The 24577-nt window shown below is 47.3% G+C and overlaps 1 protein-coding gene across 1 annotated transcript; it reads left to right on the top strand.

The window, feature by feature from the left end:
• The first annotated feature begins 20504 nt into the window (after nucleotides 1-20504).
• Nucleotides 20505-24303, top strand: RHOU (ras homolog family member U). The gene is made up of 3 exons (XM_083159699.1): nucleotides 20505-20859; nucleotides 21612-21670; nucleotides 23019-24303. The coding sequence occupies exons 1-3, from the start codon at nucleotides 20640-20642 to the stop codon at nucleotides 23469-23471; spliced, it is 732 nt and encodes a 243-aa protein (XP_083015825.1). The 5' UTR covers nucleotides 20505-20639; the 3' UTR covers nucleotides 23472-24303.
• Nucleotides 24304-24577: the final 274 nt, after the last annotated feature.

Raw genomic sequence — 24577 nt, 5'->3', positions numbered from 1 at the left:
CTTGATGGAGCCACAATATAATTTCCCAGCCATCCACACAGACAGACTCTACAAGCCCCATGTTAATGTAATAAAATAGCCTGGCCTGTTTCTCCACCTGTTTCTGGCGCTGTCTTGTGTTTGTTATATAGATATTTCTATAAACAATACAGTTGTTCTATCATGAGCAGCAGTAATACAATAATTGCAGTATTTACATCCATACCTGTAGTGATGGGCAATGCGAAGCCTGCACAGCCTTGTTTATACAGTATGTCACAAGTAGCCCCAGCTCTATGTCCTAATGTAGGGAATAGGAGCACCAGACTGCATATGAGCTTTTCTGCACAGTGCTGTCTTAACAGCATTTTTGGCCCTGAGCAAAGCAATGCATACGGTATGGGGCCCCTCCACACCAATTCATGGGAAAAATTGAGAGGGGTGGGGGAGGCCTGCGACACTGCACTCCACTCTCCTCCTCCTCTCAGCGGCGGCTGGCACCGGAGGGGTGAAGGAAGTGATGTGGCAGCGGGCAGCAGGGGATGCGAGTGGTTCCATTAAAAAATATGTTGCCGGTACGCCATACCACCTCGACCCACCCCTCCCCCCCTTACTTACCTACAGCACCACTGCTGTAGATATAAGACAGGGAATATAAAGGTCCATGCTTTTGCAAGCTTACAGCCTATAGGGGAAGGGGTAAGTACAAGGTTCATATCACTTGCCCACACCTTCAACTGTCCCAATTTTCACGGGACAGTCCTGTTTTTGGGGAGCCATGAGGGGGGCAAAGGGGTGGCCTGAGCACTAAATTCACCCATGGTCATAGCCAGGGCCGGCTCCACCACTAGGCAGCTTTAGGCATTTGCCTGGGGGCGCAGGCCACTGGAGGGTGGTACTCAGCAGCAGGTCTCCCACGTGGAGCCAGGTGAGCGGCGGCCGCATAACCCCCCACCGTAGAGCGGGTGAGCGGCATAGACGAATTTCCAATTAGGCACGTGAGGCACGTGCCTAGGGGCGGCACATGTTTGGGGGCAGCACTTGGATGCCTGTGATAGTACTGTCAGCCCAAAATGTACCAATAACTGCAAAATATCCACTGTACTGTACTATATTCCATCTTAAATAGAGTGTAAATGGATAGGACATGCAGATATTGCCCTGATAAACTGTCCTACTTAGTAAACATTATTGTTGTGCCTAGGGGTGCCCTCATCCCTAAATCCGCCCCTGGTGAGCGGTGGGGCTGGTCTGAAATCCCCCCACACCCCCTTCCCCCGTAGAGTGACAGTGCTTGCTGGGGAGTAGCCCGCCATTAGCCAACGTTAGGACGAGCAGTGCCAAGGCTGGCCCGAAGGTACTGGAAAAAGTTGTTTTATTTTGTTTGTGTTTTTAGTTAAAAGGGCATGAACCTATTGAGTGCCAAGGTTGCCATGAGAGATATGCTAAATTTCCGCTACAAATGCCAGCCTCGCTCACAGCTGCTGTTTTTTTTGGGTGCAATATTTAAGTTAACTTCTAGAAGTGTTGCCCATCACCATACCTCACAGTTCCCATACATCCTGTTTTTTTGGGACATCCCTCCCTCACTAGGCCATGCCCCCAGAAAAATCGGCACGCGGCCACAGTGCCCACACTTTCCCGCCTTCCAGGGTGCCAAAGTTGGGAGGTATGCATCACTGATAGACCTGCTGTCATACAATAAAAGGGCATAAGCTGTATCTCTGATACTTACCTTCTAGACACCAACACCTTTTTCTTTTTAGGAGTACTCTAATCTCTGCAATAAAGAGATTTTGGCAGGACCCTGCTCTGATTCAATTTATCAACAGGGCACCATTAACCTTATAAAAGAGACAGCAGATGCTCCATTCTAAAAATCAACGCAGTTTCTCGGTGAGTACCGCTCACTCCCCACCAATGCATGGGCAAATGGGGAACAGCAGCATATTTGTTCTTCGGGAGGCTTGCCACCTAGCAACAGCAGGTGGGTTAGGCAGCAAGCCTCCCGAAAATGCTGAGGAAGAGAAAGTGAAATTTTTTTCACTTACCTCTCCCTCTACAGCTACAGCGCCCCCAGAGCCGGCCCTAGCCTAAATGATGCCCTAGGCAAGATTTTGTCTGTTGCCCCCTAGCACCGCCACTAGTTCCGCCTCTGACCCTGCTCCCCTTTCCCAGCACCATCAACCCTCATCATAGCAGTCATCATTTTGGTGCTCCTACCTGCATTATTTTAAATAGAAACATTGCACACAATCTGTGCGCAGCCCAAACAGGGGTGTGTTCTTGCTGGGAAGGGGCATGGCCACACAATAGTACCCCCAATTCAAATTATGCCACACAGTAGTGCAACTTTATTCACATTATATCATGCGATGGTGTCCCTTATTCACGTTACATCACACAGTAGCACCACTTTACCTTATATACATTACTCCTCACATTATTCACATTATACCCTAAGAAAAAAATCCTGAGAAAATATTGTATTTTAAGCACCTCCATTGTCACACTGCAACTCAGCACAAAGCAGTGTGTGCTGGGCAGAGGAGAAGAGCTGCAGCTGCTGCTGTCACTTAAGGGGAGGGACTCCGGGGCCCCCACTGGGCCCTTCCATCAGACTTTGGCCTGGGTAATTTGTACCCCCTACCCCTTTTTCTCGGCACCACTGATAATACCACACAGTAATGCGCCTTACACATGACACACATTATTAATATCCTTATAACCATAATGCCCCTACACAATATGCCAACCTTTATTAATGCACTTCATACACATAATGACACACATAATGTCCCTTACACATATGTTGCACATTATTAATGCCCTTATACACATGACACACATAACGCCTGTTACACATATGTTGCACATTATTAATGCACATAATGCCCCTTACACATATGCCGAACACTACTGCACAACCAACCCACCCGCAGACAGCACTCGCACAGCCGCTAACACTGTGTCCTCTGCCTCTGCTTGGATACAGATGTTTCCTCATACATCTTGACTCAATAGGCCATGCAGCTCCTGGCCAGTTCTGCTAACGTTGGGTGCATTTTTTGCTGAAAATTCGTCTTATTTGCATCGTTATGACCAGCACACACAAGGAGCTTCTAATGATTAAAATGATATGTGGCATGCCTATATTCTGTGAGCGACTGTAGCTGTACCTGCATACGGAATGCTATGTTACAGTTATTTTCATGAATACACTATTTCATATGCAGGTACAGCCTCACTCACACACAGAATATAGGCATGCTGCATATCAATTTAATCAGCAGAAGCTGCTGATGCCCCTAGGCATTCCAAATGCCCTAGGAAATTGCCTAGTTGGCCTATGCCTAAGGCCGGCCCTGAGCGCCCCCCAAGCGCTGGTCAGATTTTTTCTGTCAGCAGACATGGAGGACAGTGTTTCTGTGTCTGCCACAGACTCACTTTATATGTCCTCCAGGCCTGGCAGTATGTTAGGGGAGAGAGGCCACAAGAGGGCACTGCCTCACTCCTCCACTGATTCATCCTCTTCTGAGGATATATTTATTTATATATTTATATTTATATTTATTCCTAAAAGGAAGAAAAAGTCAGTCAGAAAAGTGACACAGACTGACTCTGACTCTGAGGTAAATGAGTCTCCTCAGGAGGGAGCAGGGTCACCCTATACCTCAGGGAGCCCCATTCCACACAGGAAAAGTCTCAAGAAGACAGATAAACGTAAGTCTTCTGATAAGGGGACCTGTTCAGGTGATAATCCCCTCTTTCCTGACATTGCCCGTAGCAGGCAACCTGATAGTGCTCGGAGCAAGCACACCTCTCCTGCCCGTAGCTGGCAAAACTTTCCTGCCCGTAGCAGGCAGCCTGAAGGTACCCGTTCCCAGTATAAAGGGTCACCTGTAAAACAGTCACATCACTCCCATAAAGGGTCACCTGTAAAACAGGCACACGCCCATAGGGAAAGTAACCCTCCTCCCTCAGTGGACTGGGAGTCAGAAGAAGTAACCAGAACAACAGCTTCTTCAAAGCGGGGGGAATATAGTGACATTCAAATGGCTAGAGTGGCCCTTGCAGGGAAGACCCCTCCACCTAAGCTATATGATACACACTGGGCACTAAAACAAAATTCTGAGGTACAGAAGTTTGCTCAGCTAGCATTCAGAGCAGCACTGATTAAAGAAGATGAGTTAGTGTTACGCTCTCATACAGGGTTACCAGATGTACCCGCACTATTTGCGCCTGGTATAGACCCAGCACTAATGTTCATAGTGGGTGAAAAAAGACAGAATGACACCACTGACCGTACTTTAAAAAAGATACAATATAAAATTGCAGACGCAGCTGGCCCGCTGCTATATGTGCTAGTAGGGTTACCACCCGTCCGGGATTACTCCGGACAGTCCGGTATTTCAGGCCGGCGTCCGGAGTCCGGACGGGTGGCTGTCCCGGACTATACAATGTCCGGGATTCAGGTGGCCCTGGCAGCAGCAGCTGCAGCACTGTCCGAATCTACGGGGTTAGCGGGGGGGTGGAGGGAGAGACAGCTCTGTGTCATCAGTGTCCGTCAGCCCAGGCAGACAGGGGGTCCCTCCAGGGTATGAGAAGTCGCCGGCGGGGTCCCTCCAGCGCATGGGAAGTAACCGGAGGTGTCTCCGCTTAATTTCCATGCGCTGGAGGGACCCCGCCGGGACTTCCCATACCCTGGAGGGACCCCCGTCTCCCTGGGCTGTCGGACCCTGTGATGCAGCAGCAGTACCTGTGTAAATGCAGGAGGAGAATGCCAGGGCTCAGTCCTTGGCGGTGCTAGCCTCAGCAGGGTATAGGAAGCAAGGAGGAATTCTCCCTGCTGAGACGAGGTGAGCATAATGCTTCTCGCCCTCGGTCCTGCCTGCCACAGACACTTCGCTAGTTTTATAGACTGTGGCAGGCTTTACAATCAACCTAAATCCTCACAGTAAGGTATATTATAGTGAGGCTTTAGGTTGATTATAAAGGCTGCCACAGTCTGAGCTGAAAGTGAAACTAAAGATTCACGTGCACACTGCACTTGTGTGTGTCCAGAATCCGGACAGCTGCACCTGGAGCCTGCCTGCCTGCCACCCCAGGTCTGACTCTGAAACTTCTAGGATTATATATATATATGTGTGTGTTAAGTGAGGGAACAGGAGGGATAACTTTGATGGGAGGAGGAGGGATAATTGTGATAGGAGGGGTAAAGGGGAAATAGTGATGGATTAAATGTAAGGATATGTATGAAAAAAAATTATAATTAATAATGTATGGGAGGGGGTGCAAAACATTTTTTGCCAGGGGGACGCAAAATTTCTAGTTACGCCACTCCACTGATGTGACCGATCCAGCCCAGACCTGTAATACACTCCCCCTGGGTATGGGTAAAATCCGGAATCGGATAAGACACCGGAATGCCGGACTGGACATCAAACTCTGCATTCCGGAGCTTGTAGTATCCGGTTCGGGGGTGTCCTGTCCGGGGGTGCTCCATCTGATGAGGCTGCTCTCGCACCTGTCACCTGGGAGAGGAGAGGGGGGAGAATACAGCCTCACCGCATGGTCCGGGGGTGTAATAAAAACTGGAACGGTCCAGACCACACGGGGAGGCTGTAATCTCCCCTTCCCCATGTCCCTGGTGTGAGCAATCACAGGCATCCCCCCGGACAAGACACCCCCCGCATGGGACACCCCTCGGACCAGACACTATAAGCTCCGGAATGCAGAGTTTGATGTCTGGTCCGGCGTTCCGGTGTCTTATCCGGGTCCGGTTTTTACTTAGTCCCCTCCCCCTTGGTAATAAGGGTAATAGGTATTTATTCTCCCCCTTGGCAATGGGCATTTGCACCCCCCCCCCCTTTGGCAACATGCATTTGCACTACCTAGTGGCATCGGGCATGAAGGCCCTGTCATCACGCATTAAACCACTAACAATTAACATGTATGTAAGTGGCACTTATATGGCATAATATATAATAGTCATTAGGATGTGTGGCATAATGGGCATGACGGTGTTTGGAATAATGTGTAATGGGCATTGCGGTGTTTGGGATAATGTGTAATGGGCATTATGGCATGTGGTATACTATGTAATGGGTGTGTGCCATGTAATCAGCATTACAGTGAATTTTTTTTAGCGCACGCCTTCGGCGTGCACTGTTTGTCCCTCCATTACAAAAAATTTGTTGAGTCCTGGCATAACGTGTAATGGGCATTTAGGTGTATGGCATAACATGTAATGGGCATTATGGCATGTGGTATACTATGTAATGGGTGTGTGATGTGTAATCAGCATTACGGTGTCTGTGTTGTCCCTATCTTAGAAAAAATTGAGTCCTGGCATAACAAGTAATAAGCATGTAATGGGCATCACGCTGTGTGGCATAAGATGTAATGGGCATTATGGCATGTGGTATACTATGCCATTTTGTACATTATGTAATGGGTGTGTGACGTGTAATCGGCGTTATGTTGAATTTTTTTGCCTACGGCGCGCACTGTCTGTATTATGCCTGCTTTACAAAAAACCTTTACAGTCCTAGCATATCGTGTAATGGGCATTGCGGTGTATGTCGTAACATGTAATGGGCATCACGGTGTGGGGCATAACGTGTAATGGGTATTACTGTGTATGATGTAACATGTAACTGGCATTATGGTATGCAAAATCAAGAATGAAATTGAAGCAAAGGTTTAAAAAAATTCAACATAAGGGGGCCAAAGGGCGGAGCTGGGGCGGGACATGGGCGGGGCAGTGGGTGTGTCAAGGGGCGCGCCAATGTCCGGGAATCTCTCAACAAAAAGGTGGTAACCCTATGTGCTAGATAAGGCAGAGAGGGAAGGAGATCTAGCGTCTCCCTAGATGCACTGGTAGCATCTAAAATGGCTCTTCTGAAAGCTATTAGCAGAGCAACACTGATTATAGGTCAAACCTTTAATCATATTACTAATACCCGCAGATCCAGATGGCTCACTACAGCGGGTCTGGCAGACTTGGCCCCTAAGTCACTAAAATTCCCCAATCTGGATAACGCCGACCTTTTCGTGCCCCAATTTATAGAAGAGGTAAAAATTCGCCATAAGGCACGTAAATCCTTTTCTGACCTCAAAAAAGGGAGTGAACACTTCAAGAGGCCCTTTCCCCAAGGGGGTCGGACTTCGAGACCCGCAGGTCCGTTCCGAGAATATCAGGGCACGAGAAGAACCCACACTGGAGGTTTCAGTAACAGATCCGGTGATAACCCCAGAACATCGGCAGGAAATAATTGGAACAACTCCAAAAGAGGCCGAAATTACGGTAAGTGTAACCACACACCCCACATTTCACAAAACTCTGGGCCAGTCCTATGCGGAATGGGAAAACATTTCCTCAGACAAATGGTTGTTAAAAACGATTCGACTTGGGCTGAACCTCCCTCTAATTCGGTTCCCATACCAGTTTCGTCACATTCCTTGTTCAAGGAATTGCAGCCCTCGACTAGACGAGGTTTTGACACTAGCCCTGAGCCAGGGGAAAATAGAACCAGCAAACCCAGCAATTGCGGGCTGGACAAGCCACTTGTTCCCTATAGCAAAACAAGACGGTTCTGTAAGACCTGTTTTAAATGTCAAAGGTCTAAGCAGATACCTAAAAACCAAAAGGTTTCGTATGGAAGGCATATCAGACATTCCATATATCCTGACAAGGGACTGCTTCTGCATAAAGATAGACCTGAAGGAGGCTTTCCATTCTATATCGGTCCATCCCAACCACAGACGATTTCTCAGATTCGTCTGGAGAGACAGTATATATCAGTGGACTGTCATGGTATTTGGCCTCTCATGTGCACCCTACACATTTACACGGGTCATGAAGGCTGTTATATCCCACCTACGCCAGCGGAGCATACTGTGCATTGTCTACCTAGACGACATATTACTGATGCACCAGGACATCAATACCTTAATAAATCACAGGGACATAACTTTATCTCTCCTGTCCACCTTGGGCTTCACTATAAACACCCAGAAGTCCATCCTCAATCCCACCAAAACGATAACATTCTTTCTCCCTGGCAGTCCCTCCAGAGAAATGGTCGGAGACACAGACTTATATCCACAATACATTAAAGAAACGCAGACTATCCCTACGGAATTTGGCTGCAATTATTGGGAAAATGATAGCCATGTCCCCGGGTTTTCGCCATGTTCCTCTGATGTGCAGAGAGATGCAGGGTCTCCTCAGGTCCCTATTACACGCACATTATACGTGGACAGATACCATATTCCTGTCCAGGAAAGCAAAGACAGAGCTGTCCCATTGGAACACTCTTCCTATCCCTCCTCCTCGTCCTCTGATAGACCCTCCACCGTCTATGACAATCACCACGGACGCTTCCTTAACGGGTTGGGGAGGCTTCTCACAAGACAAAGCAGTCTGGGGAGTCTGGTCAGCAGAAGAAGCCCAGATGTTTATAAACATTCTGGAGCTGCGGGCAGCGAAACTTGCTATGAAAGCTCTAGTTCCCAACCACATGACGAACACCTGCATACAGCTGTGCCTAGACAATACGACAGCGGTGTCGTACATAAACAGAATGGGCGGCACAAAATCAATTTCCCTGTGCAGGGAAGCCCTAGAGATTTGGGAATGGGCAACACAGAGGGAGATTATCCTAGTGGCATCTTACATCCCAGGCCAACTAAACGAACTAGCAGACTCGCTATCCCGAGAAAAAATCTCCCTAGACTCAGTGGCTCTGAAAGGACAACTTTTTCAAAAAATAAGCGAGTCCTTCGGAGACCTAGAAATAGATCTCTTTGCCAGTCCTACAAATGCCCAAACTCCACGTTTCGTATCCAGGATATGGACCGAGGGAGTCTGGAGGATGGATGCGATGTCCTTTCCATGGACAGACCTTCCTCACCCTTACGCCTTCCCACCCCCAGCCCTACTCCTGAAAGTCCTTCAGAAGATCAGGGAAGACCGGGTACCTCGGATAGTCTTGGTATACCCCGTTTGGCCATCCAGAGTTTGGTTCCCCTAGTCAACCAACTACGAATAGGCCCCAAGATTCCCCTGGGGCTATCCAAGGAGTGCTTCCAGGGAACCCCAGACATACTGGAGACTCTTCCCCAATGCATGTGGATGGCAATATTACTGGGTTGTTAACCGACCTAGCCCTAGCATCACCCACAAGGGCACTAATTAATGCATCCTTAAGACCACGCACTAGATCCAGATACTGTGCAATTATTAAAGAATTCGATCTCTGGAGAGGTCAACGTATCTTACAAACTTGGGGCTCACCCCTCCACTTAGCCCTAGATTTCTTGGCATCCAAATACCACTCAGGGCTAGCTTCAGCTACCAGAAGGTCATATGGCTCAGCTTTGGCCATTTTGGTTCCTAACCTAACAAGTAACAAACTTTACCTCCGACTACTAAGAGGTATCCACCTTTCCAGACCACTCACACCAAAATATTCTAATACCTGGGACATTGAGCCATTCTTAACTTTCTGGTCTTCCCAGGATACAACTGACGACATCAGCTTACTTTCCCGTAAATTAGCATCCCTACTAGCCCTGGCTATAGCAGCAAGAGGGGCCGAGCTAACCCTCATACACATCGAAGATCCATGGTTGTCACGTACTCCAACAGGATTCCATATCATCCTGAAAGGGCATACAAAAACCTCTTCCTTTAATACCCCAATAGTGGAATTTGATGTCATCCAAGATTCCACCGACCCCAATATTTGCGTATCATCATGTCTAGAATCGTACCTTGCCTTAACGGCACCCGTTAGAGAGAACATCTCTCAGCTATTCATCACCTGTAGGAAACCCTTCCGTCCCGCTAGACCCTCTACCATCAGAGGGTGGATAACAGCTTCTATGAGACAAGCGGATATAGACACTGACCAATTCAAAAGCCATTCCCTGCGGGGAGCCGCTGCCACTAGAGCAGCTGCTAAAGGAATTCCTCTGCAATCGATTATGCGAGCAGCAAGATGGTCCTCTGCCCGTACCTTTGCAAAGCACTATTGGAGACCAACCGATCTTCAAAAGATCGAATTTCTCAGAGCAACCACCAGGTATGTGGTAGTCTGCCCACCTGCTGTTGCTAGGTGGCAAGCCTCCCGAAGAACAAAACACTGGTTTGCAGGAATCTATGACCTGCAAACCGGATTTGTTCTAGGGAACAGGATTGCCACCTAGCAACAGCAATTGGTTTGCACCAAATGTGGCTAGGTCTGGCGCTTCCTCTTATAAATTGTTGGATATTAAAACGTTTCCCTTCTTTCCTTCCATAAGGCGCACCGAGGGACCAAAAGAAGCCTCAAGCAGCTGCCAATAAGGAACAGAAGTAATCTACATCCTACAGTCGGCAGTTAATCTTCTCGCTCCACCAGTTTCTTACCGGTTTCAAGTTCAGTCTTATGGACTTCAATCCTCCTTGCAGAAGGATCGTTAACCAATTTAGTTAGCCTGGTTACTCAGAAGGGCTTCCGGTTTTCAGTTTAATAAACCTTTTTTCTGGTTTCAAGGCATTACTGGTTTGTGTCGTTCCTTACCTAGGTATTTGCCAAGAATAGACAAATTGGAAGGTCATAATACCTTCTTGTATTCTGGAGGACAGGTTGCCACCAGTAAGCTTCCGAAAAAATCTGACCAGCGCTTGGGGGGCGCGCTCACGTGTGCGCGCGCGCCCCCAGCGGCGCTGTAGCTGTAGAGGGAGAGGTAAGTGAAAAAAATTTCACTTTCTCTTCCTCAGCATTTTCGGGAGGCTTGCTGCCTAACCCACCTGCTGTTGCTAGGTGGCAATCCTGTTCCCTAGAACAAATCCGGTTTGCAGGTCATAGATTCCTGCAAACCAGTGTTTAACCTAAGTCGCCCTCCTTTGCTTCTCACTATACTTTAGCACTCTCCAATTTCTTACTTCTCGCCTTTTTTTATTCCAATAACACTCTCATCTCCTCACCAAAGGATTCGGCTAGACCCTGCACTGACCTAGTGTCAACAGGGCACCCTATTTCCAATGAGAATAAAGCAGATGTTATAACTTTTCCTCTCTCTCATTTCCTATAGTCCAGTAAACAACAATTTTTAAACATTGTCTAATTAAAGGGTCACTACAACCTGAGCAAATATACCTGGGCTTTTTCTTCTTGCTTTTGAAATTTCTTCATTTCCTCTATAATCGACATAGGCTGCCGCAGCTACACTTTGTCTGCACTGTGTAACGCCGACCTCCACAATAGGTGTTGACGTCTAACCCACATACCATTATAATAATTTCTGATGTGACCATGTTACAAATTTAACATTTAGCTAATGTTAATGTTGAGACTTAACAGTGTTAAATCTGCTATCACCAACTGAGAAGACCTCTGTACCAATACCCAAATTTACGGGCTAAATTTATACAGTACTCATTATCTCAGATTTGAGGTGGTAGCGGGGTGCATCTCTAACTACTATCCTACTATCGGCTACCCAATGCTGGATGAACTCATTTGAGTTTTTTCCTAAATGTACTCCACATTTAATTGTTTTTGTGTTGTTTGTCAGTTTGTAAAAAAACACGTTTTTTTTGGTACTTATGTAGTATCTGGGCGCCCGATTTAGAAATCGGGTCGGATCGGGCACATCGCATCGCATCGCATGCGACCAAATCGGATGCGATGCGATGGACCCGATTTTTCCATAGGATTCAATGTTAAAATGGTCTGAGTCCATTTTAACATAGAATTCAATGGGAAAAAGGGGTCCTTTTCATACCCCTACTATCCAAGTGGGCATGGAGTTGGATATAAACCTGTGGCGAGCGTACGCTCGCCACGCTTCGGGCTTGGTGGCTCGCTACGCTCGCCACAGTTTTATATCCAACTCCATGCCCACTTGGATAGTAGGGGTATGAAAAGGACCCCTTTTTCCCATTAAATTTCATGTTAAAATGGACTCAGTCCATTTTAACATTGAATCCTATGGAAAAATCGGGTCATCGCATCGCATGCGATATGGTCGTATGCGATGCGATGCGATATCACATCGCATCGCATCTGATTGTATGCCTTAACTTAAGGCATACAATCAAAAAATTGGGCGCCCAGATACTACATAAGTACCGTTTTTTTATAGATAAATAATAAAAGTTATGTTTTAAATATTGTAACCATTACCAGGGGCAAACGCAGGATTTTCAGAAGGGGGTTTCCAGAGGGGCGGAGCAAAGCACGGAGATGGACACTTAGGTGACCCAGTATATTCCAGGTCAGTTAAGGTATCATACTTCCGAACTTTTGACCTTAACAAATAGGGACACTCGCGCGGCGTCCGAAAAGGGGGCGGGGCGTATGCAAATGAGGGTGCGGCTTATGCTAATTAGCCGTGACCTCATTTTCATACGAGAATAGACGCTGTGCGCATGCGCACAGCGTCTATTCTACTAGATTGGGGGGGTCTCCCAACTGCCACCCCCCGCAGCGGGACAATGCCTGCCACGGGTGGGACAGCGGGACAGTACCCGAAAATCGGGACTGTCCCTCTAAAATCGTGACAGTTGGGAGGTATGAAGTATTATAGATAGACCAAATGTATATAACTACTACTAATAATAATAATATATATATATATACATAACAGCAGAGTAGACCCCTGGGCATAGCAATGTATTGGGGCCCCTACCTATCCTCCAGCGGTAGGGGTGGGAGGTGCTATGAGCGGAAGCTTTGATGTCCCGCGGATGGTAGGGGGTATTATATAAACCGCTCAGCATGTAGGGCTCAGTAATTTCCACTAATTACCCCTTTACTGTACAGATGGTGGGAGATGGGGTGGGAGAAGGGGGCATTGGGCTGAATGAAGGGGTCCCAATACATAACTACCAGGGTGGTAGAGGATGTTTAATACGCAGAGGAGGGGTGTATAGTGGAGTGGGCTTATTATTCATAATTTTCTGGTGGGAGGACACCTTGCTTGACTGCAGATATCTCCAGTTCCCGGAAATAGATTCCTTAGCTTTTAATGGAATTAAAAACTATAGATTCCCACCTACCAAATGGTATTGGGGACTAGGGGATCAGAGTTCAGGAGGCAGAGCAATCTGCCAACGAGAAAATAAAACTACATGCCAGGTGTGTGGAGCTGGAGCAGTAACCAGCTGCTGGAAGGCAGATATTTCTGGTTCTGGGCACAGTAGAGACCAGCTTCTAGTGTTTCTCAAAGGGGGAGAGTCCCAGCTTTTGGAATATACCCTCAGAAAAACTCTAAGTCAGACAGAAACAGAAATATCTGTCTGGGAAGAGCAATTAACAGGCTTGGATGTGGACCACTGCTTTAAAGTTGGATATCTCCGGTTCCCCATGGCCGATTTTTAAAATTCTTGTACCTATGGAAAGAGGGGACCCTCAGCTTTCAGACTAACGTCCTCAGATTCCTGGGGGGGTTTCTGGGTACTCAGAAACCCCCCCTGCGTGCGCTACTGATTACATAAATCTAAGAATTTTTTTTTCTCTAAGCATGCCCCCAAACAAAGGAAAGTACTTTTTTCTTCCTTTCATTAATACAATAAAAGGGGCCAACAGAATTTTTTTCAAGGTTATTCCCATAACTGATGATTCAAGGAAGACAGCGGCCTGGCACAATGCCCACAGAACTGTTTGATCATCAAGAAAGATGAGGAAAAGACTTAAAGTAATCAGACAATTATTAACACTGAGGAACCCATAAGAGACAGTACTATGTGGCAGTTACATGAGGAGGAGACCTGTGTGATTACTGACCCTCTGATAATTCCCTGTCCTGGTCACGCAGCCGTGCAGGAAGTAATGACACAAAGCAAATGGTCGTGTGAACTGACCACAGAGTGCCCGTGATCATTGATCCACACAGCTTTTACACCACATCAGTCACCTGTGTGAATGGGCCCTAACTGAAAGCTTTTCATCATGTAATATGGGAATGTAACCCTGACGGACTCATTCACACAGGGGTGCTAAGTGTTACTCCATTATAATGTAATGACATGGGCTTAACGTCAGCATCTTATATTGTATTGTAAATTAGGCTCTGACTGCGGTATTAAGCCAAGAGCGTGGGTCACAGGCAGTGTTTGGATTCCCTTAGAAACATAGAACATACTGGCACATCTTTAATGGGTGCAAGGTGTATGGTGCACAGGGGCACCCATTTTATCATATTCACCTCTCCGTCCACACAAAGCTGGCAGTGCGGCATCAAAAATCACTAGGAAAAGGCTGGCATGAGGTTTTTTGTTGTTGGTTTTGTTTTTTGGGGTGTCTATGTCGACAAATGTTGACATGGACACCGTAAAAGTGTACCGCATGCTTTGGGCACTATTGTATTCCCCCTCCTCCATGTCTACTAGGATGGTTAAAAAAAAAAAAAAGGAACAAGGCCATGTTTTTCTTTAAAAATGTGAAAAACTCATGTCGGCCTTTTTCATGTCGACTTTTTGCTTGAGCTGATCTTTTTACAATGTTGAACTATAGAATGTCAACCTTTTTGGTGTGTCGTGGAGCCCATACAACGGTATCCCTATCTCAGGGTTGCCGACCCTCCTGGAATTACCGGGAGTCCCCCCGATCGCGGCATTTAAATGCCGCAATCCGCGGGTCTCAGAGGAGGGGGCACAGCTAAAATGACACACTTGTGTCTTTAAGCCCCGCCCCCTCCATGGAGATCAGTGATTTAGACTATTTCATGCAATGGGGACGGGGCTTAATGACGTCACAGTCAAGCCCCCCCCCGAACGGGTAATGAAAGTCTCCTGTCTGGGCTTCTCCCGGAGAGGAGCATTTGAAAGTCGGCAACCCTGCCCTATTTCAGGTCAAGGACGGCTGTACACAAGGATGACTCATCCCTTGCTCAGTGATCCAGCCGATCCAGCTTCAGTCTGATTTCATTTTCACCACTTTGGTTATGTGCAAATATTAGGACATACATCATGCTCTGTAGCAGGGTCGGTGACCTGGGATTTAAGACCCGAGTTGACCCTTTCACCCTGAAGAAATACCTGTGTTTTTCAGCAAATTACCGGGTTGAAAAGTGTTAACTTGGTAATTTGCTGCTCGGTGTGAAAGGGGATCAGAATGAACCTGGTAAAATAACCTGGCACCCAAACTCCTGGGTAATTGCCGGGTCGCAGGTCTGAAAGGGGTATTAGTGGGTGATATGATTAACTGTGCGTCTCATCATATGGAGAAATAAAATCCATAACTGCAAGAATGACTAATACATGAATACTGCCACAGGGGGGCAGCAGACACCTGCTGTATCTTCTGCATAGCTACAGTTGTGTACACACTAGAGAGACAGGGATTTGTTCCGAAGCCCCATCAGACCGGACTTCAGGCCCGATTCAGACATGAGCGCAGGGATGCTAATTTGCAGCCCTGCTGATTATTGGATTATTGATTATTGGATGACTGCGCATGCACACAGTACACTGTGCGCATTAACGAGCTGTCCATCCGAAGGCTACTTGCAGGGTGACTGACACCCTGCAGCCATTTGGGTGCACTAACCCTGCATAGGGAGATGTCAGCAGCGGCCTTCTCCCTACGGCCATCGCAGCGCTGCGTAAGTGCTGGTTTACTGTGCATAGAGGGGAAAACCACTGGAAGGTGAGTGGGGAGGTTGCCAATGGTTTTCCCCTCATGTGCACAGCTGCAAACAAACTTGATTGTGTTGGGTGGATTTTCCATGATTGTCAGGCGTCGAAGATTCAGAGCCCAGAGATCAGGTCCGAATTGGGCCCTTTGTGTAATGATGTTGCTGCTAACTACATCGCTGGACAGCAAGAAGCGACCTGAAGCCCCATTACGCCTTTGAGAAAAAGAACACATGCACATTTTGTGTGAACTGTGTAGCGGAGTGTCCTGATTTAATGATTAGACTTTTTGACAGAATCATTATTTAATTTCACTGTCATCAAAGATGCTTATACTTTATTAATAAAAATGTAGCACATTTCAAGAAATATTTGCATTTACAGAAATATAGACATGCCTCCAGGCAGAGGTAATAATGCGATGCAAAGGACAGCAGAGGTGCCAATGATAGCATACCTCCCAACTGTCACGATTACAGCGGGACAGTCCCGATTTTCGGGTCCTGTCCCGCTGTCCCACCCGCGGCAGGCATTGTCCCGCTGCGGGGGGTGGCAGTTGGGAGACCCCCCCAATCTAATAGAATAGACGCTGTGCGCATGCGCACAGCGTCTATTCTGGTATGGAAATGAGCCGCACCCTCATTTGCATACGCCACACCCGCTTTCCGGGGTCCCTATTTCATCAGCACAGAAGTTGGGAGGTATGTGATAGACAGGCTTCCCAAAGCTTAAGGGAAACATCTCAGAATGCCTCTGGTGAAGGCTGTCGCCTGCGATAAGTGGCAACAGCCAGTACAAGAACAGGGCTCTATGCCACTCTATGTTGGCACAGCCTTCCAGAGGCGTATCTAGATACTTGTGGGCCCCATAGCAAAAGTTTGTAAGGGCCCCCTATTTAGCAACTGATGGTGATAAATGTATGTAAAACATATTACTTAGACAGCAACGATGGGCCCCCTTCAGGTCTGGGCCCCATAGCAACTGCACCCCTTGCACCTATGGTAGTTACGCCCTTGCTTTAAACCCATAATAATATGGCATCACTCCAAGGGGGCAGGGCTGGGGCAAACGCAGGATTTCTGGAGGACGATTGTCATCAGCCCATAAGGGAAGCATGTAACCAACTATAGTGCAGCTTCCGACATATGCTAATGATCACTATAAGTAACATACCAGACTCTCTCTGGTGTGGTGATTGAACACCCAAATGAACAGACAGACACAGCAGACTTGGAAGTGGAATTCGCAGCCACTTGGCAGGTGCAGCAGCTAAATTCTGCCCTTTATACTGCATGTAGTGACTGTTGCCCCCCCTTGTGTTTGCCTATGCAGGGCAACTGGCACTAGGAAGTATGCTATGATGCTCTGGGCTGCTGGGCAGCACTGCTGTACTCTATAACCCCATAGCAATAAGTCATCATCTGGCTAAACTGGATGGGTCACATGCCAAGAACACGCCACATACACAGGTCATGCTGTTATAATAATCTAATTATCATTACTACATTGATTGGAAAACTAGATTTGAAATCAGGGGTTGTCACATATCGGTTGGGACTTAACAGCATGTATCGCCCATCTGCAATTAGATACCCATCTATGCACTAATAACATCATTAAACATTTCCTTATTTTATATTATTTCCTTATTTTATAAAGGTACAATAATATTATTTCATAACAGTAAGAGGAAGTAAATAATGACTTCATAACTGAACAATGATCTTGCTGTGCATGAAAAGCAGAACCCGCTTACAAGTCTAAGAAAGCATGATCGCAGCATTGGTAAAACATTTCTCTAGTACGTTAACAGCCTGGAGGGAGTGGGCCTCACTGCGCTGAAAGCTGAAGTATAGGCCTGTATATGGGGTAGAGCGCAGAGTGTTTGATCTGAAAGAGAGTGTTTGTAAAAGGACAGGCTGGGTGGGCTATGGCTCCTCCGGGACAGACAGACAAACAGCTGCGAATCGGTAGGGAAAGTGCAGGCCTGCAAAGTGACATTATTCACACCTACAGCGTGCATTTCCTATGTGGGAATATCTGTGTCCTCACATAACCCCACGGGATTAAAAGTATTTGGGATTTTTAAACTGATTTGTCAAATCAGATGTAAATTTGCCACAAATTCAAAAACTTACAAAAAAAAACCCTCTAAATCCAAGATTTGCTGTTTTCTAGTGACCAACGACCAACAGCAAAACTCAAAATTCAAACTGTGACTGTCGACATTAACTGGTCAAATGGATGACTTAACCTGTGAAGAAATTCAAGTCCATTGAACTGATGGAGGATAATCTACCGTATATATACTCGAGTATCAGCCGAGGCACCTAATTTTACCACACAAAAAAAAAAAAAATGGGAAAAATTATTTACTCGAGTATAAGCCTAGGGTGGAAATGCAGCAGCTACTGGTAATTTCTCAAATAAAATAGATGCCAACACAGACAAACCTTTGCCTGTACAGTAAGTGATAAAATATGTACTCTCTCTGCTGCTGTATGTTACTGTTAGCGCCCTCTCTATCCTGGAGCGCAGGGCACGTGTCTCTCTCAACCCCCTCTTTCCCCCTGGCACTGAAACTGTGGCATGCCCCCTCCTCCTAGCTAACTGTTGTACCCCCTCCTCCTCTGGAGAGCTGGCTGGCTTACTGGATGTTACCCACTTCCCCAGCACTGTGCTTGCCCCCCTCCTCTGGTGGGCTGGCTGGCTGTCCACCTCTCCCGGTGGGCAGGCGAGATGTTACTGTCCCCTCCCCTGGCGCTGAGCCCACTAGAATGGCTGCTACCTTCTCCCCATCCCCCGGCGCCAAGCCCCAGGTTTGTCGGGTGGCGGTGGCGGAATGCTGGGGAAAGCTTCGGTTGCGGGCGGGCAAAGACTACGTCATGAGCGGGAGACCCTGGAGAATAGGTAACCTGCACTGCACCGGAGAACAGGGACCCTCACTCGAGTATAATACGAGGGGGGCTTTTTCAGCATAAAAAATGTGCTGAGAAAGTCGGCTTATACAGTAATTTTTAATCGGGGTCTAATTTGTTTCCCTAGCATCTGTGTGAAAAGGCCTTTTGAAAAATACCGGGTCCAGCAACCCGTTAATTCAACCTGGGTTAAAAGAAGGGTGTTACCCGGACAGTGTGAACGGGTTACCTGGTTCGATCCATCCGGGTCCCGTTCACTTCTATGGAGGAGGCATCAACATTAACTTGGTGCTGCCTCCTCCCCCGCCTGGTGCGCCGCGGCGCTGCCCCACTACCCCCCCCCCCGGATGACATCAGCGACTCGGCAATAAGCTGTGATGTGAAACCAGTATAAGTAAGTTATATATATATATATATATATATATATACTGCCTCAAAGCGCTGAGGTCATGGGTTCGATCCCCACCATGGCTCTAACTGTGTGGAGTTTGCATATTCTTCCCGTGCTTGCGTGGGTTTACTCCGGGTACTCCGGTTTCCTCCCACAATCCAAAAATATACTGGTAGGCTAAATTGGCTCCCAACAAATTAACCCTAGAATGTCTGTGTGTGCGTGTACATGTGGTAGGGAATATAGATTGTAAGCTCCACCTGGGCAGGGACTGATGTGAATGTTCAAATATTCTCTGTAAAGCGCTGCGGAATATGTGTGCGCTGTATAAGAAACTGTTAATAAATAAATAATATATAGCGCACTTTCTCAAATAGGACTCAAGGCACTTTACCATCTGCATGGACTACGATGTAGAATGGTGGCATGCAGATCACTGCGGAGCGAGGCGCCTTACCCAAAGTCACTAATTGGGGGTCCATGAGCTACAAGATTAAAAAAAAAAAAAAAAGCCAACAAGAACACATTTCCATGTGTCGATCATAATTATGGGGACCTTGTGTCAACCTTTTAGGATCAACCTAGACACTGTGGATAAGTGGAATAGCCTCCCATCAGAGGTGGTAGAGGCAAATACAGTAGAGCAATGTAAACATGCTTGGGATAAGCATATTGATATCATTACAAAGAAATAAGAATCAAATATGGTTTGAAGTAACATGTTTAAAAAAGGGGCAGACTAGATGGGCCAAGTGGTTCCTATCTGCCGTCAACCTCTATGTTTCTATGGATCCATGAATGAGTAGGGAGGATCACAGAACACTGGATACTACAAGGCAGATTCCTGCGTGTATAAGGAAACCAGCTCACTGGCAGGCAATCATGTTGGCTTAGAGAATGTGGTGACGCTGGTACCAGCGCGCACCATTACATCATTCTGCACAGCCCCAGGGCCACACAACTCCTGCAGTAACTGACAGCTGGACAAGTGTGGGCTTCTCCCCTGCAATGTGACAGGTCTGTTGTGTGTTCTGCAAACTCCACTAATGCCTATAGGAGCGCAGGTGCAGAGATCCCAAAAATGTGGGGCAAAATACATTTTAAGTGAAATCCGGCTACTTTTACTGCTTCCCTGTAAACAATTTCTGTTTTGCGTTACCATAATAGAGTGTAAGCTCTGTGGAACAGGAGAACTACTTTGCACTGCTTCCTATTAGCAAAGGTCTGGGCACAGGAAAGTTAAAATGTGGACTTCTGGAAAGTCCATTGTGTAGGACAGATTCTCTATACAGCTCTCCAGGGTGGAGCTTCCAGGAAGAGGAACATTTAACTCTGTCATGGCCGCATCACACAGTTGAAGCAGTGGTGATGGGAGTGTGAGGCAGAAGTACATGGTAGTATTCCTGCTTTTCACTTGTCTGTAAAACTTTTCAGAGAGGCTCAGAGATCCCTGTAGCAGTCCCCCCAGTGCCCTCCCTCCCTTCCTCCACCTCCCCCACCACCTCCAATCCCTCTCTCTCCACACTGATTCTCCTTGCATGTCTGCAGCTCCTCCTTCTCTGTCCTGATCCCAGCCCTCTGCCTGCAGAGTTCCCAGGAGTGGAGGGGGGTGTCTTGCACAAAGAGGGAGGGGAAGAGGATTTTAAAAAGTGATTTCTGCTTTGCTGAGCAGCATACCTGTGGTGATCCGGAAAGGTGGACAACCCTGGACCAGAGGACAATGCCCCCCCAAGAGTTGTCCATGGAATACACGTCATACTTTGCACCCCCTGTGCCACCTCACATGCCTAAGCCTCTACCACCAGCTGGTTGTCAGGAGAGGAACCTGAAATGCGTGCTGCTGGGAGATGGGGCAGTTGGAAAGACCAGCCTTCTGGTCAGCTACACCACCAATGGCTACCCGACTCGCTACATCCCCACCGCTTTCGATGACTTCTCAGGTAGGAAGGAACCCTATGGACATCTTTTGAGATAGATCACAATGTAACCTTGCCTCTACAGTCTGCCTTAGTTGGACTGATAGCCATGCTGCAAGGCTGAGGGTCACTAGGTGTCCCAAGGCTTTCTGCTGTAACCAGGTGACCTCCTATGGTCTCGTATGGCCTGGGTGCAAATGTATGTCAGGTTATTGCATGGTCTTCCTTCTGTGTTCATGTAAAGGATCTGATATTGTAATATCCGAGGACACCCCTGAGGGTGAGTCTTACTTCTCTCCGTGATATAATATCCAGGAATGTAGAAGACTTAAGGGCTAACTTTTTCTCCAGTAACCGGTTTGCCCCAGATTTTATATAAGTTGACATAACTTCACGTAAAGGTTCTCCAAGAATGTTCTATCAGCCCTGTTGTAAATGATGTGGAAATAAACAGAATATTTCTATTTCTGGAATGAGAGACTCTGGGATTGTGTCCCTAATACTACAGAGTATTGGTACTTTTTGATGCATACTAATAAACTGTAATAATTATGCCACCATATCATAGAGCATGCATGCTTTATACAGTGATATATATATATATATATATATATATATATATATATATATATCTCACACTGTATAAAGGACACGTTCTGCCAGCTCCTGCCCAACGTTAGATTCCATTGTACATATAGTAACAATGCAGGAATATAGGCTGGTGCGGCCCACTTTGTCTGGTATATATGGCTAATTCTGTATATTCTTTTCTGCAGCTCTGGTGCAAGTGGAAAACACTCCGGTGAAGCTGCAACTGTGCGACACTGCAGGCCAGGTAGGTGCTGTGCTGGATTGTGTGTCACCCTGGGAATGTCACCTTATTGTGGGAAGGACACAGCAGAGCTCTGTGGCAGTATTCTCCCTGCAGCGTGAGTGAGGTACAGATGCTGTATTACACAGCTAGTCTGCCTGTGTCACTGGCACTGCATCAGCCTGCAGTGTGAGGGAGGGACAGACGCCATATCTTGGCTCTGTTCTCAGTGTGTCACCCCGCTGTGTAAGGAACAAACTCCATATCATATAGCTGCTGCTGTCTGTTACCGTACATGATGAGGGACAATCATTCATCTGTCTGTGTCACCCTGCAGTGGGAGTGGCATACTGCATGTCTTATAGCTGCCTTCTGTCTGTGTCACCCTGCAGTGGGAGTGGCATACTGCATGTCTTATAGCTGCCTTCTGTCTGTGTCACCCTGCAGTGGGAGTGGCATACTGCATGTCTCATAGCTGCCTTCTGTCTGTGCCACCCTGCAGTGGGAGTGGCATACTGCATGTCTCATAGCTGCCTTCTGTCTGTATCACCCTGCAGTGGGAGTGGCATACTGCATCTCTTATAGCTGCCTTCTGTCTGTGTCACCCTGCAGTGGGAGTGGCATACTGCACATCTCATAGCCATCTTCTGTCTGTGTCACCCTGCAGTGGGAGTGGCATAATGCACGCACGTCTCATAGCTGCCTTCTGTCTGTGTCACCCTGCAATGGGAGTGGCATACTGCATCTCTTATAGCTGCCTTCTGTCTGTGTCACCCTGCAGTGGGAGTGGCATACTGCATCTCTTATAGCTGCCTTCTGTTTGTATCACCCTGCAGTGGGAGTGGCATACTGCATCTCTCATAGCTGCCTTCTGTTTGTATCACCCTGCAGTGGGAGGGTCAGAGTATATCTCTCATAGCTCATATCCCATAGCTGCCTTCTGTCTGTTTCCCTACATTATGAGGTGCACCCATCTGTCTGTGTCACCCCACAGTGGGAGGGGCAGGCTGCATTTCCACCTGTGCCACCCACATTACAGCTTGCTCCTGTGTGTGTCACCCTGAGGTACGAGCGGCTGCCTCCCTGTCTCACCTGCATCACCCAATAATATTTGGTTGCCGGTGACAGTGGAACAGCACCTGTCAATGCAAACCGATGCAGTTCCGATCTGCGTCTCGTGGCATTTACTATGCATTGGTTGATTTCCTCTGTTCACCTCTGAATTAGGCCCAATATGCCATAGCTGGCTTCTGTGACACCCTGTAGGAGGCGGGACAGCAGGGCTCCCTGTGCTATACCCCACGCCCATCTGTGACCCCCTGCCTGTGGTTTCTGCATACACCCTCATGAACATATTTTCCTTCTTTCTCAGGATGAATTTGACAAGCTGCGCCATTTCTGCTACCCCAAAACAGACGTCGTCATCCTGTGCTTCAGCGTTGTCAGCCCGTCATCTTTCCAGAACATATCGGAGAAGTGGATCTCGGAGATCCAGTGCCACTGCCCGAATGTGCCACTTGTTCTAGTGGGCACACAGTCCGACCTTCGTGAGGATGTCAAAATACTAATCCAGCTGGCACGGTATCGGGAGAAACCAGTGCCCGCCTCCTCTGCCAAGGCCCTTGCTGAGAAAATCGGGGCCGTAGCTTATGTTGAATGCTCCTCTCTTACTCAAAAGAATCTGAAAGAAGTTTTTGACACGGCCATCCTCTCAGGCCTCCGCTACTCTGACCTTAGAAACCAGCGGGAGAGGAAAATGGCCGCCACGGCCAGCAAGATGAAGACTTTGTCTAAAGCTTGGTGGAAAAAGTATGTGTGCGTGTAACACTCTCCCACCGCTACTGTGCCAGCTACGTGCCTTATACAAAGAGCTAGCACTCAGAGCGCAAGAATCACATCGCTCTGTGAACGGTGAATAGGAGAGTTCCCTGTCCTGGACCAATAAGACTGTGAATGGGGCACAATACTGACTAAATCCCAATGCAATTCGTTGCCCCCGACGACCCTGAACCTGGGTAGTAGATTAACCTATATAACGACTTTCTGACACTTCTTCTCAAAGGGATACATCCAATTTGCACCTATGTTTACACTGGTCAGTATTCCTAGCTGGAATGTGTCAGAATGAAAAGTGGTGACCGGGATGATCACTGTACAGAATTAATATAATACTTGCTTGATTTGCTACCTTGCTGTGGTAGCTGAATTCCAAATATGGCTTCTGTTGTAAGAAGTGTGTAAAATATTGTTATGGTAATACTGTGTATTATATGTGGACACCTGTGTGTGACTGAGGGGGGGAGGGGGACTTGGGCCAGTGGTAACTAGTTTGTAAAAAGCAGGACTGTCTCAGATCATGCTTTGTGCAACCTGTGGTCCCCAGTTGTTGGGGAACTGCAATTCCCAGCCTGCCGTGCCAGCTTCTGGATCTCAAGGTATTATGTGACTTGTAGTTCCTCAGCAGCTGGGAGCTATTGCTCAAGCATGATTTAAGCTGTCTCGTTTCTTCAATACCAGTGAGTGGTCACCCCCTATTCATAACACACCAGACTCCTCTCTTATCCGTCTCAGTGATAACGCTTTACAAGCTCTTATTTGGGACACACATTCTCTCATTTCATGTGATTCTGTTTGAAAATAAAATCACTTTTATTAATGATATTGTCTGGTCTTTTCTTAGTAATGGTCACAGCGCACGTCGCCCTTGGCTCAGTCTACTCTTACAGGTGTAGTGGTGTCTGTGCTGGACCTGGGCTGTGTGTATATGGCATGGTGTAATAGTGTCTGTGCTAGAGCAGGGCTGTGTGTATATGGCATGGTGTAGTAGTGTCTGTGCTGGAGCTGGGCTGTGTGTATATGGCATGGTGTAGTAGTGTCTGTGCTGGGCCTGGGCTGTGTGTATATGGCATGGTGTAATAGTGTCTGTGCTGG

Source organism: Crinia signifera, chromosome 9, assembly GCF_055691185.1.
Source record: "Crinia signifera chromosome 9, ASM5569118v1, whole genome shotgun sequence".
Taxonomy (NCBI): domain Eukaryota; kingdom Metazoa; phylum Chordata; class Amphibia; order Anura; family Myobatrachidae; genus Crinia; species Crinia signifera.
This window is presented reverse-complemented; position numbering and strand designations above follow the sequence as displayed.

Excerpts from the sequence above, each read along its gene's own strand:
- RHOU (XM_083159699.1), top strand. The coding sequence starts at position 20,640 with ATGCCCCCCCAAGAGTTGTCCATGGAATACACGTCATACTTTGCACCC. Across the intron at positions 20,860-21,611 it reads CGCTTTCGATGACTTCTCAG|CTCTGGTGCAAGTGGAAAAC; the intron begins GTAGGAAGGAAC and ends TCTTTTCTGCAG. Across the intron at positions 21,671-23,018 it reads TGTGCGACACTGCAGGCCAG|GATGAATTTGACAAGCTGCG; the intron begins GTAGGTGCTGTG and ends CTTCTTTCTCAG.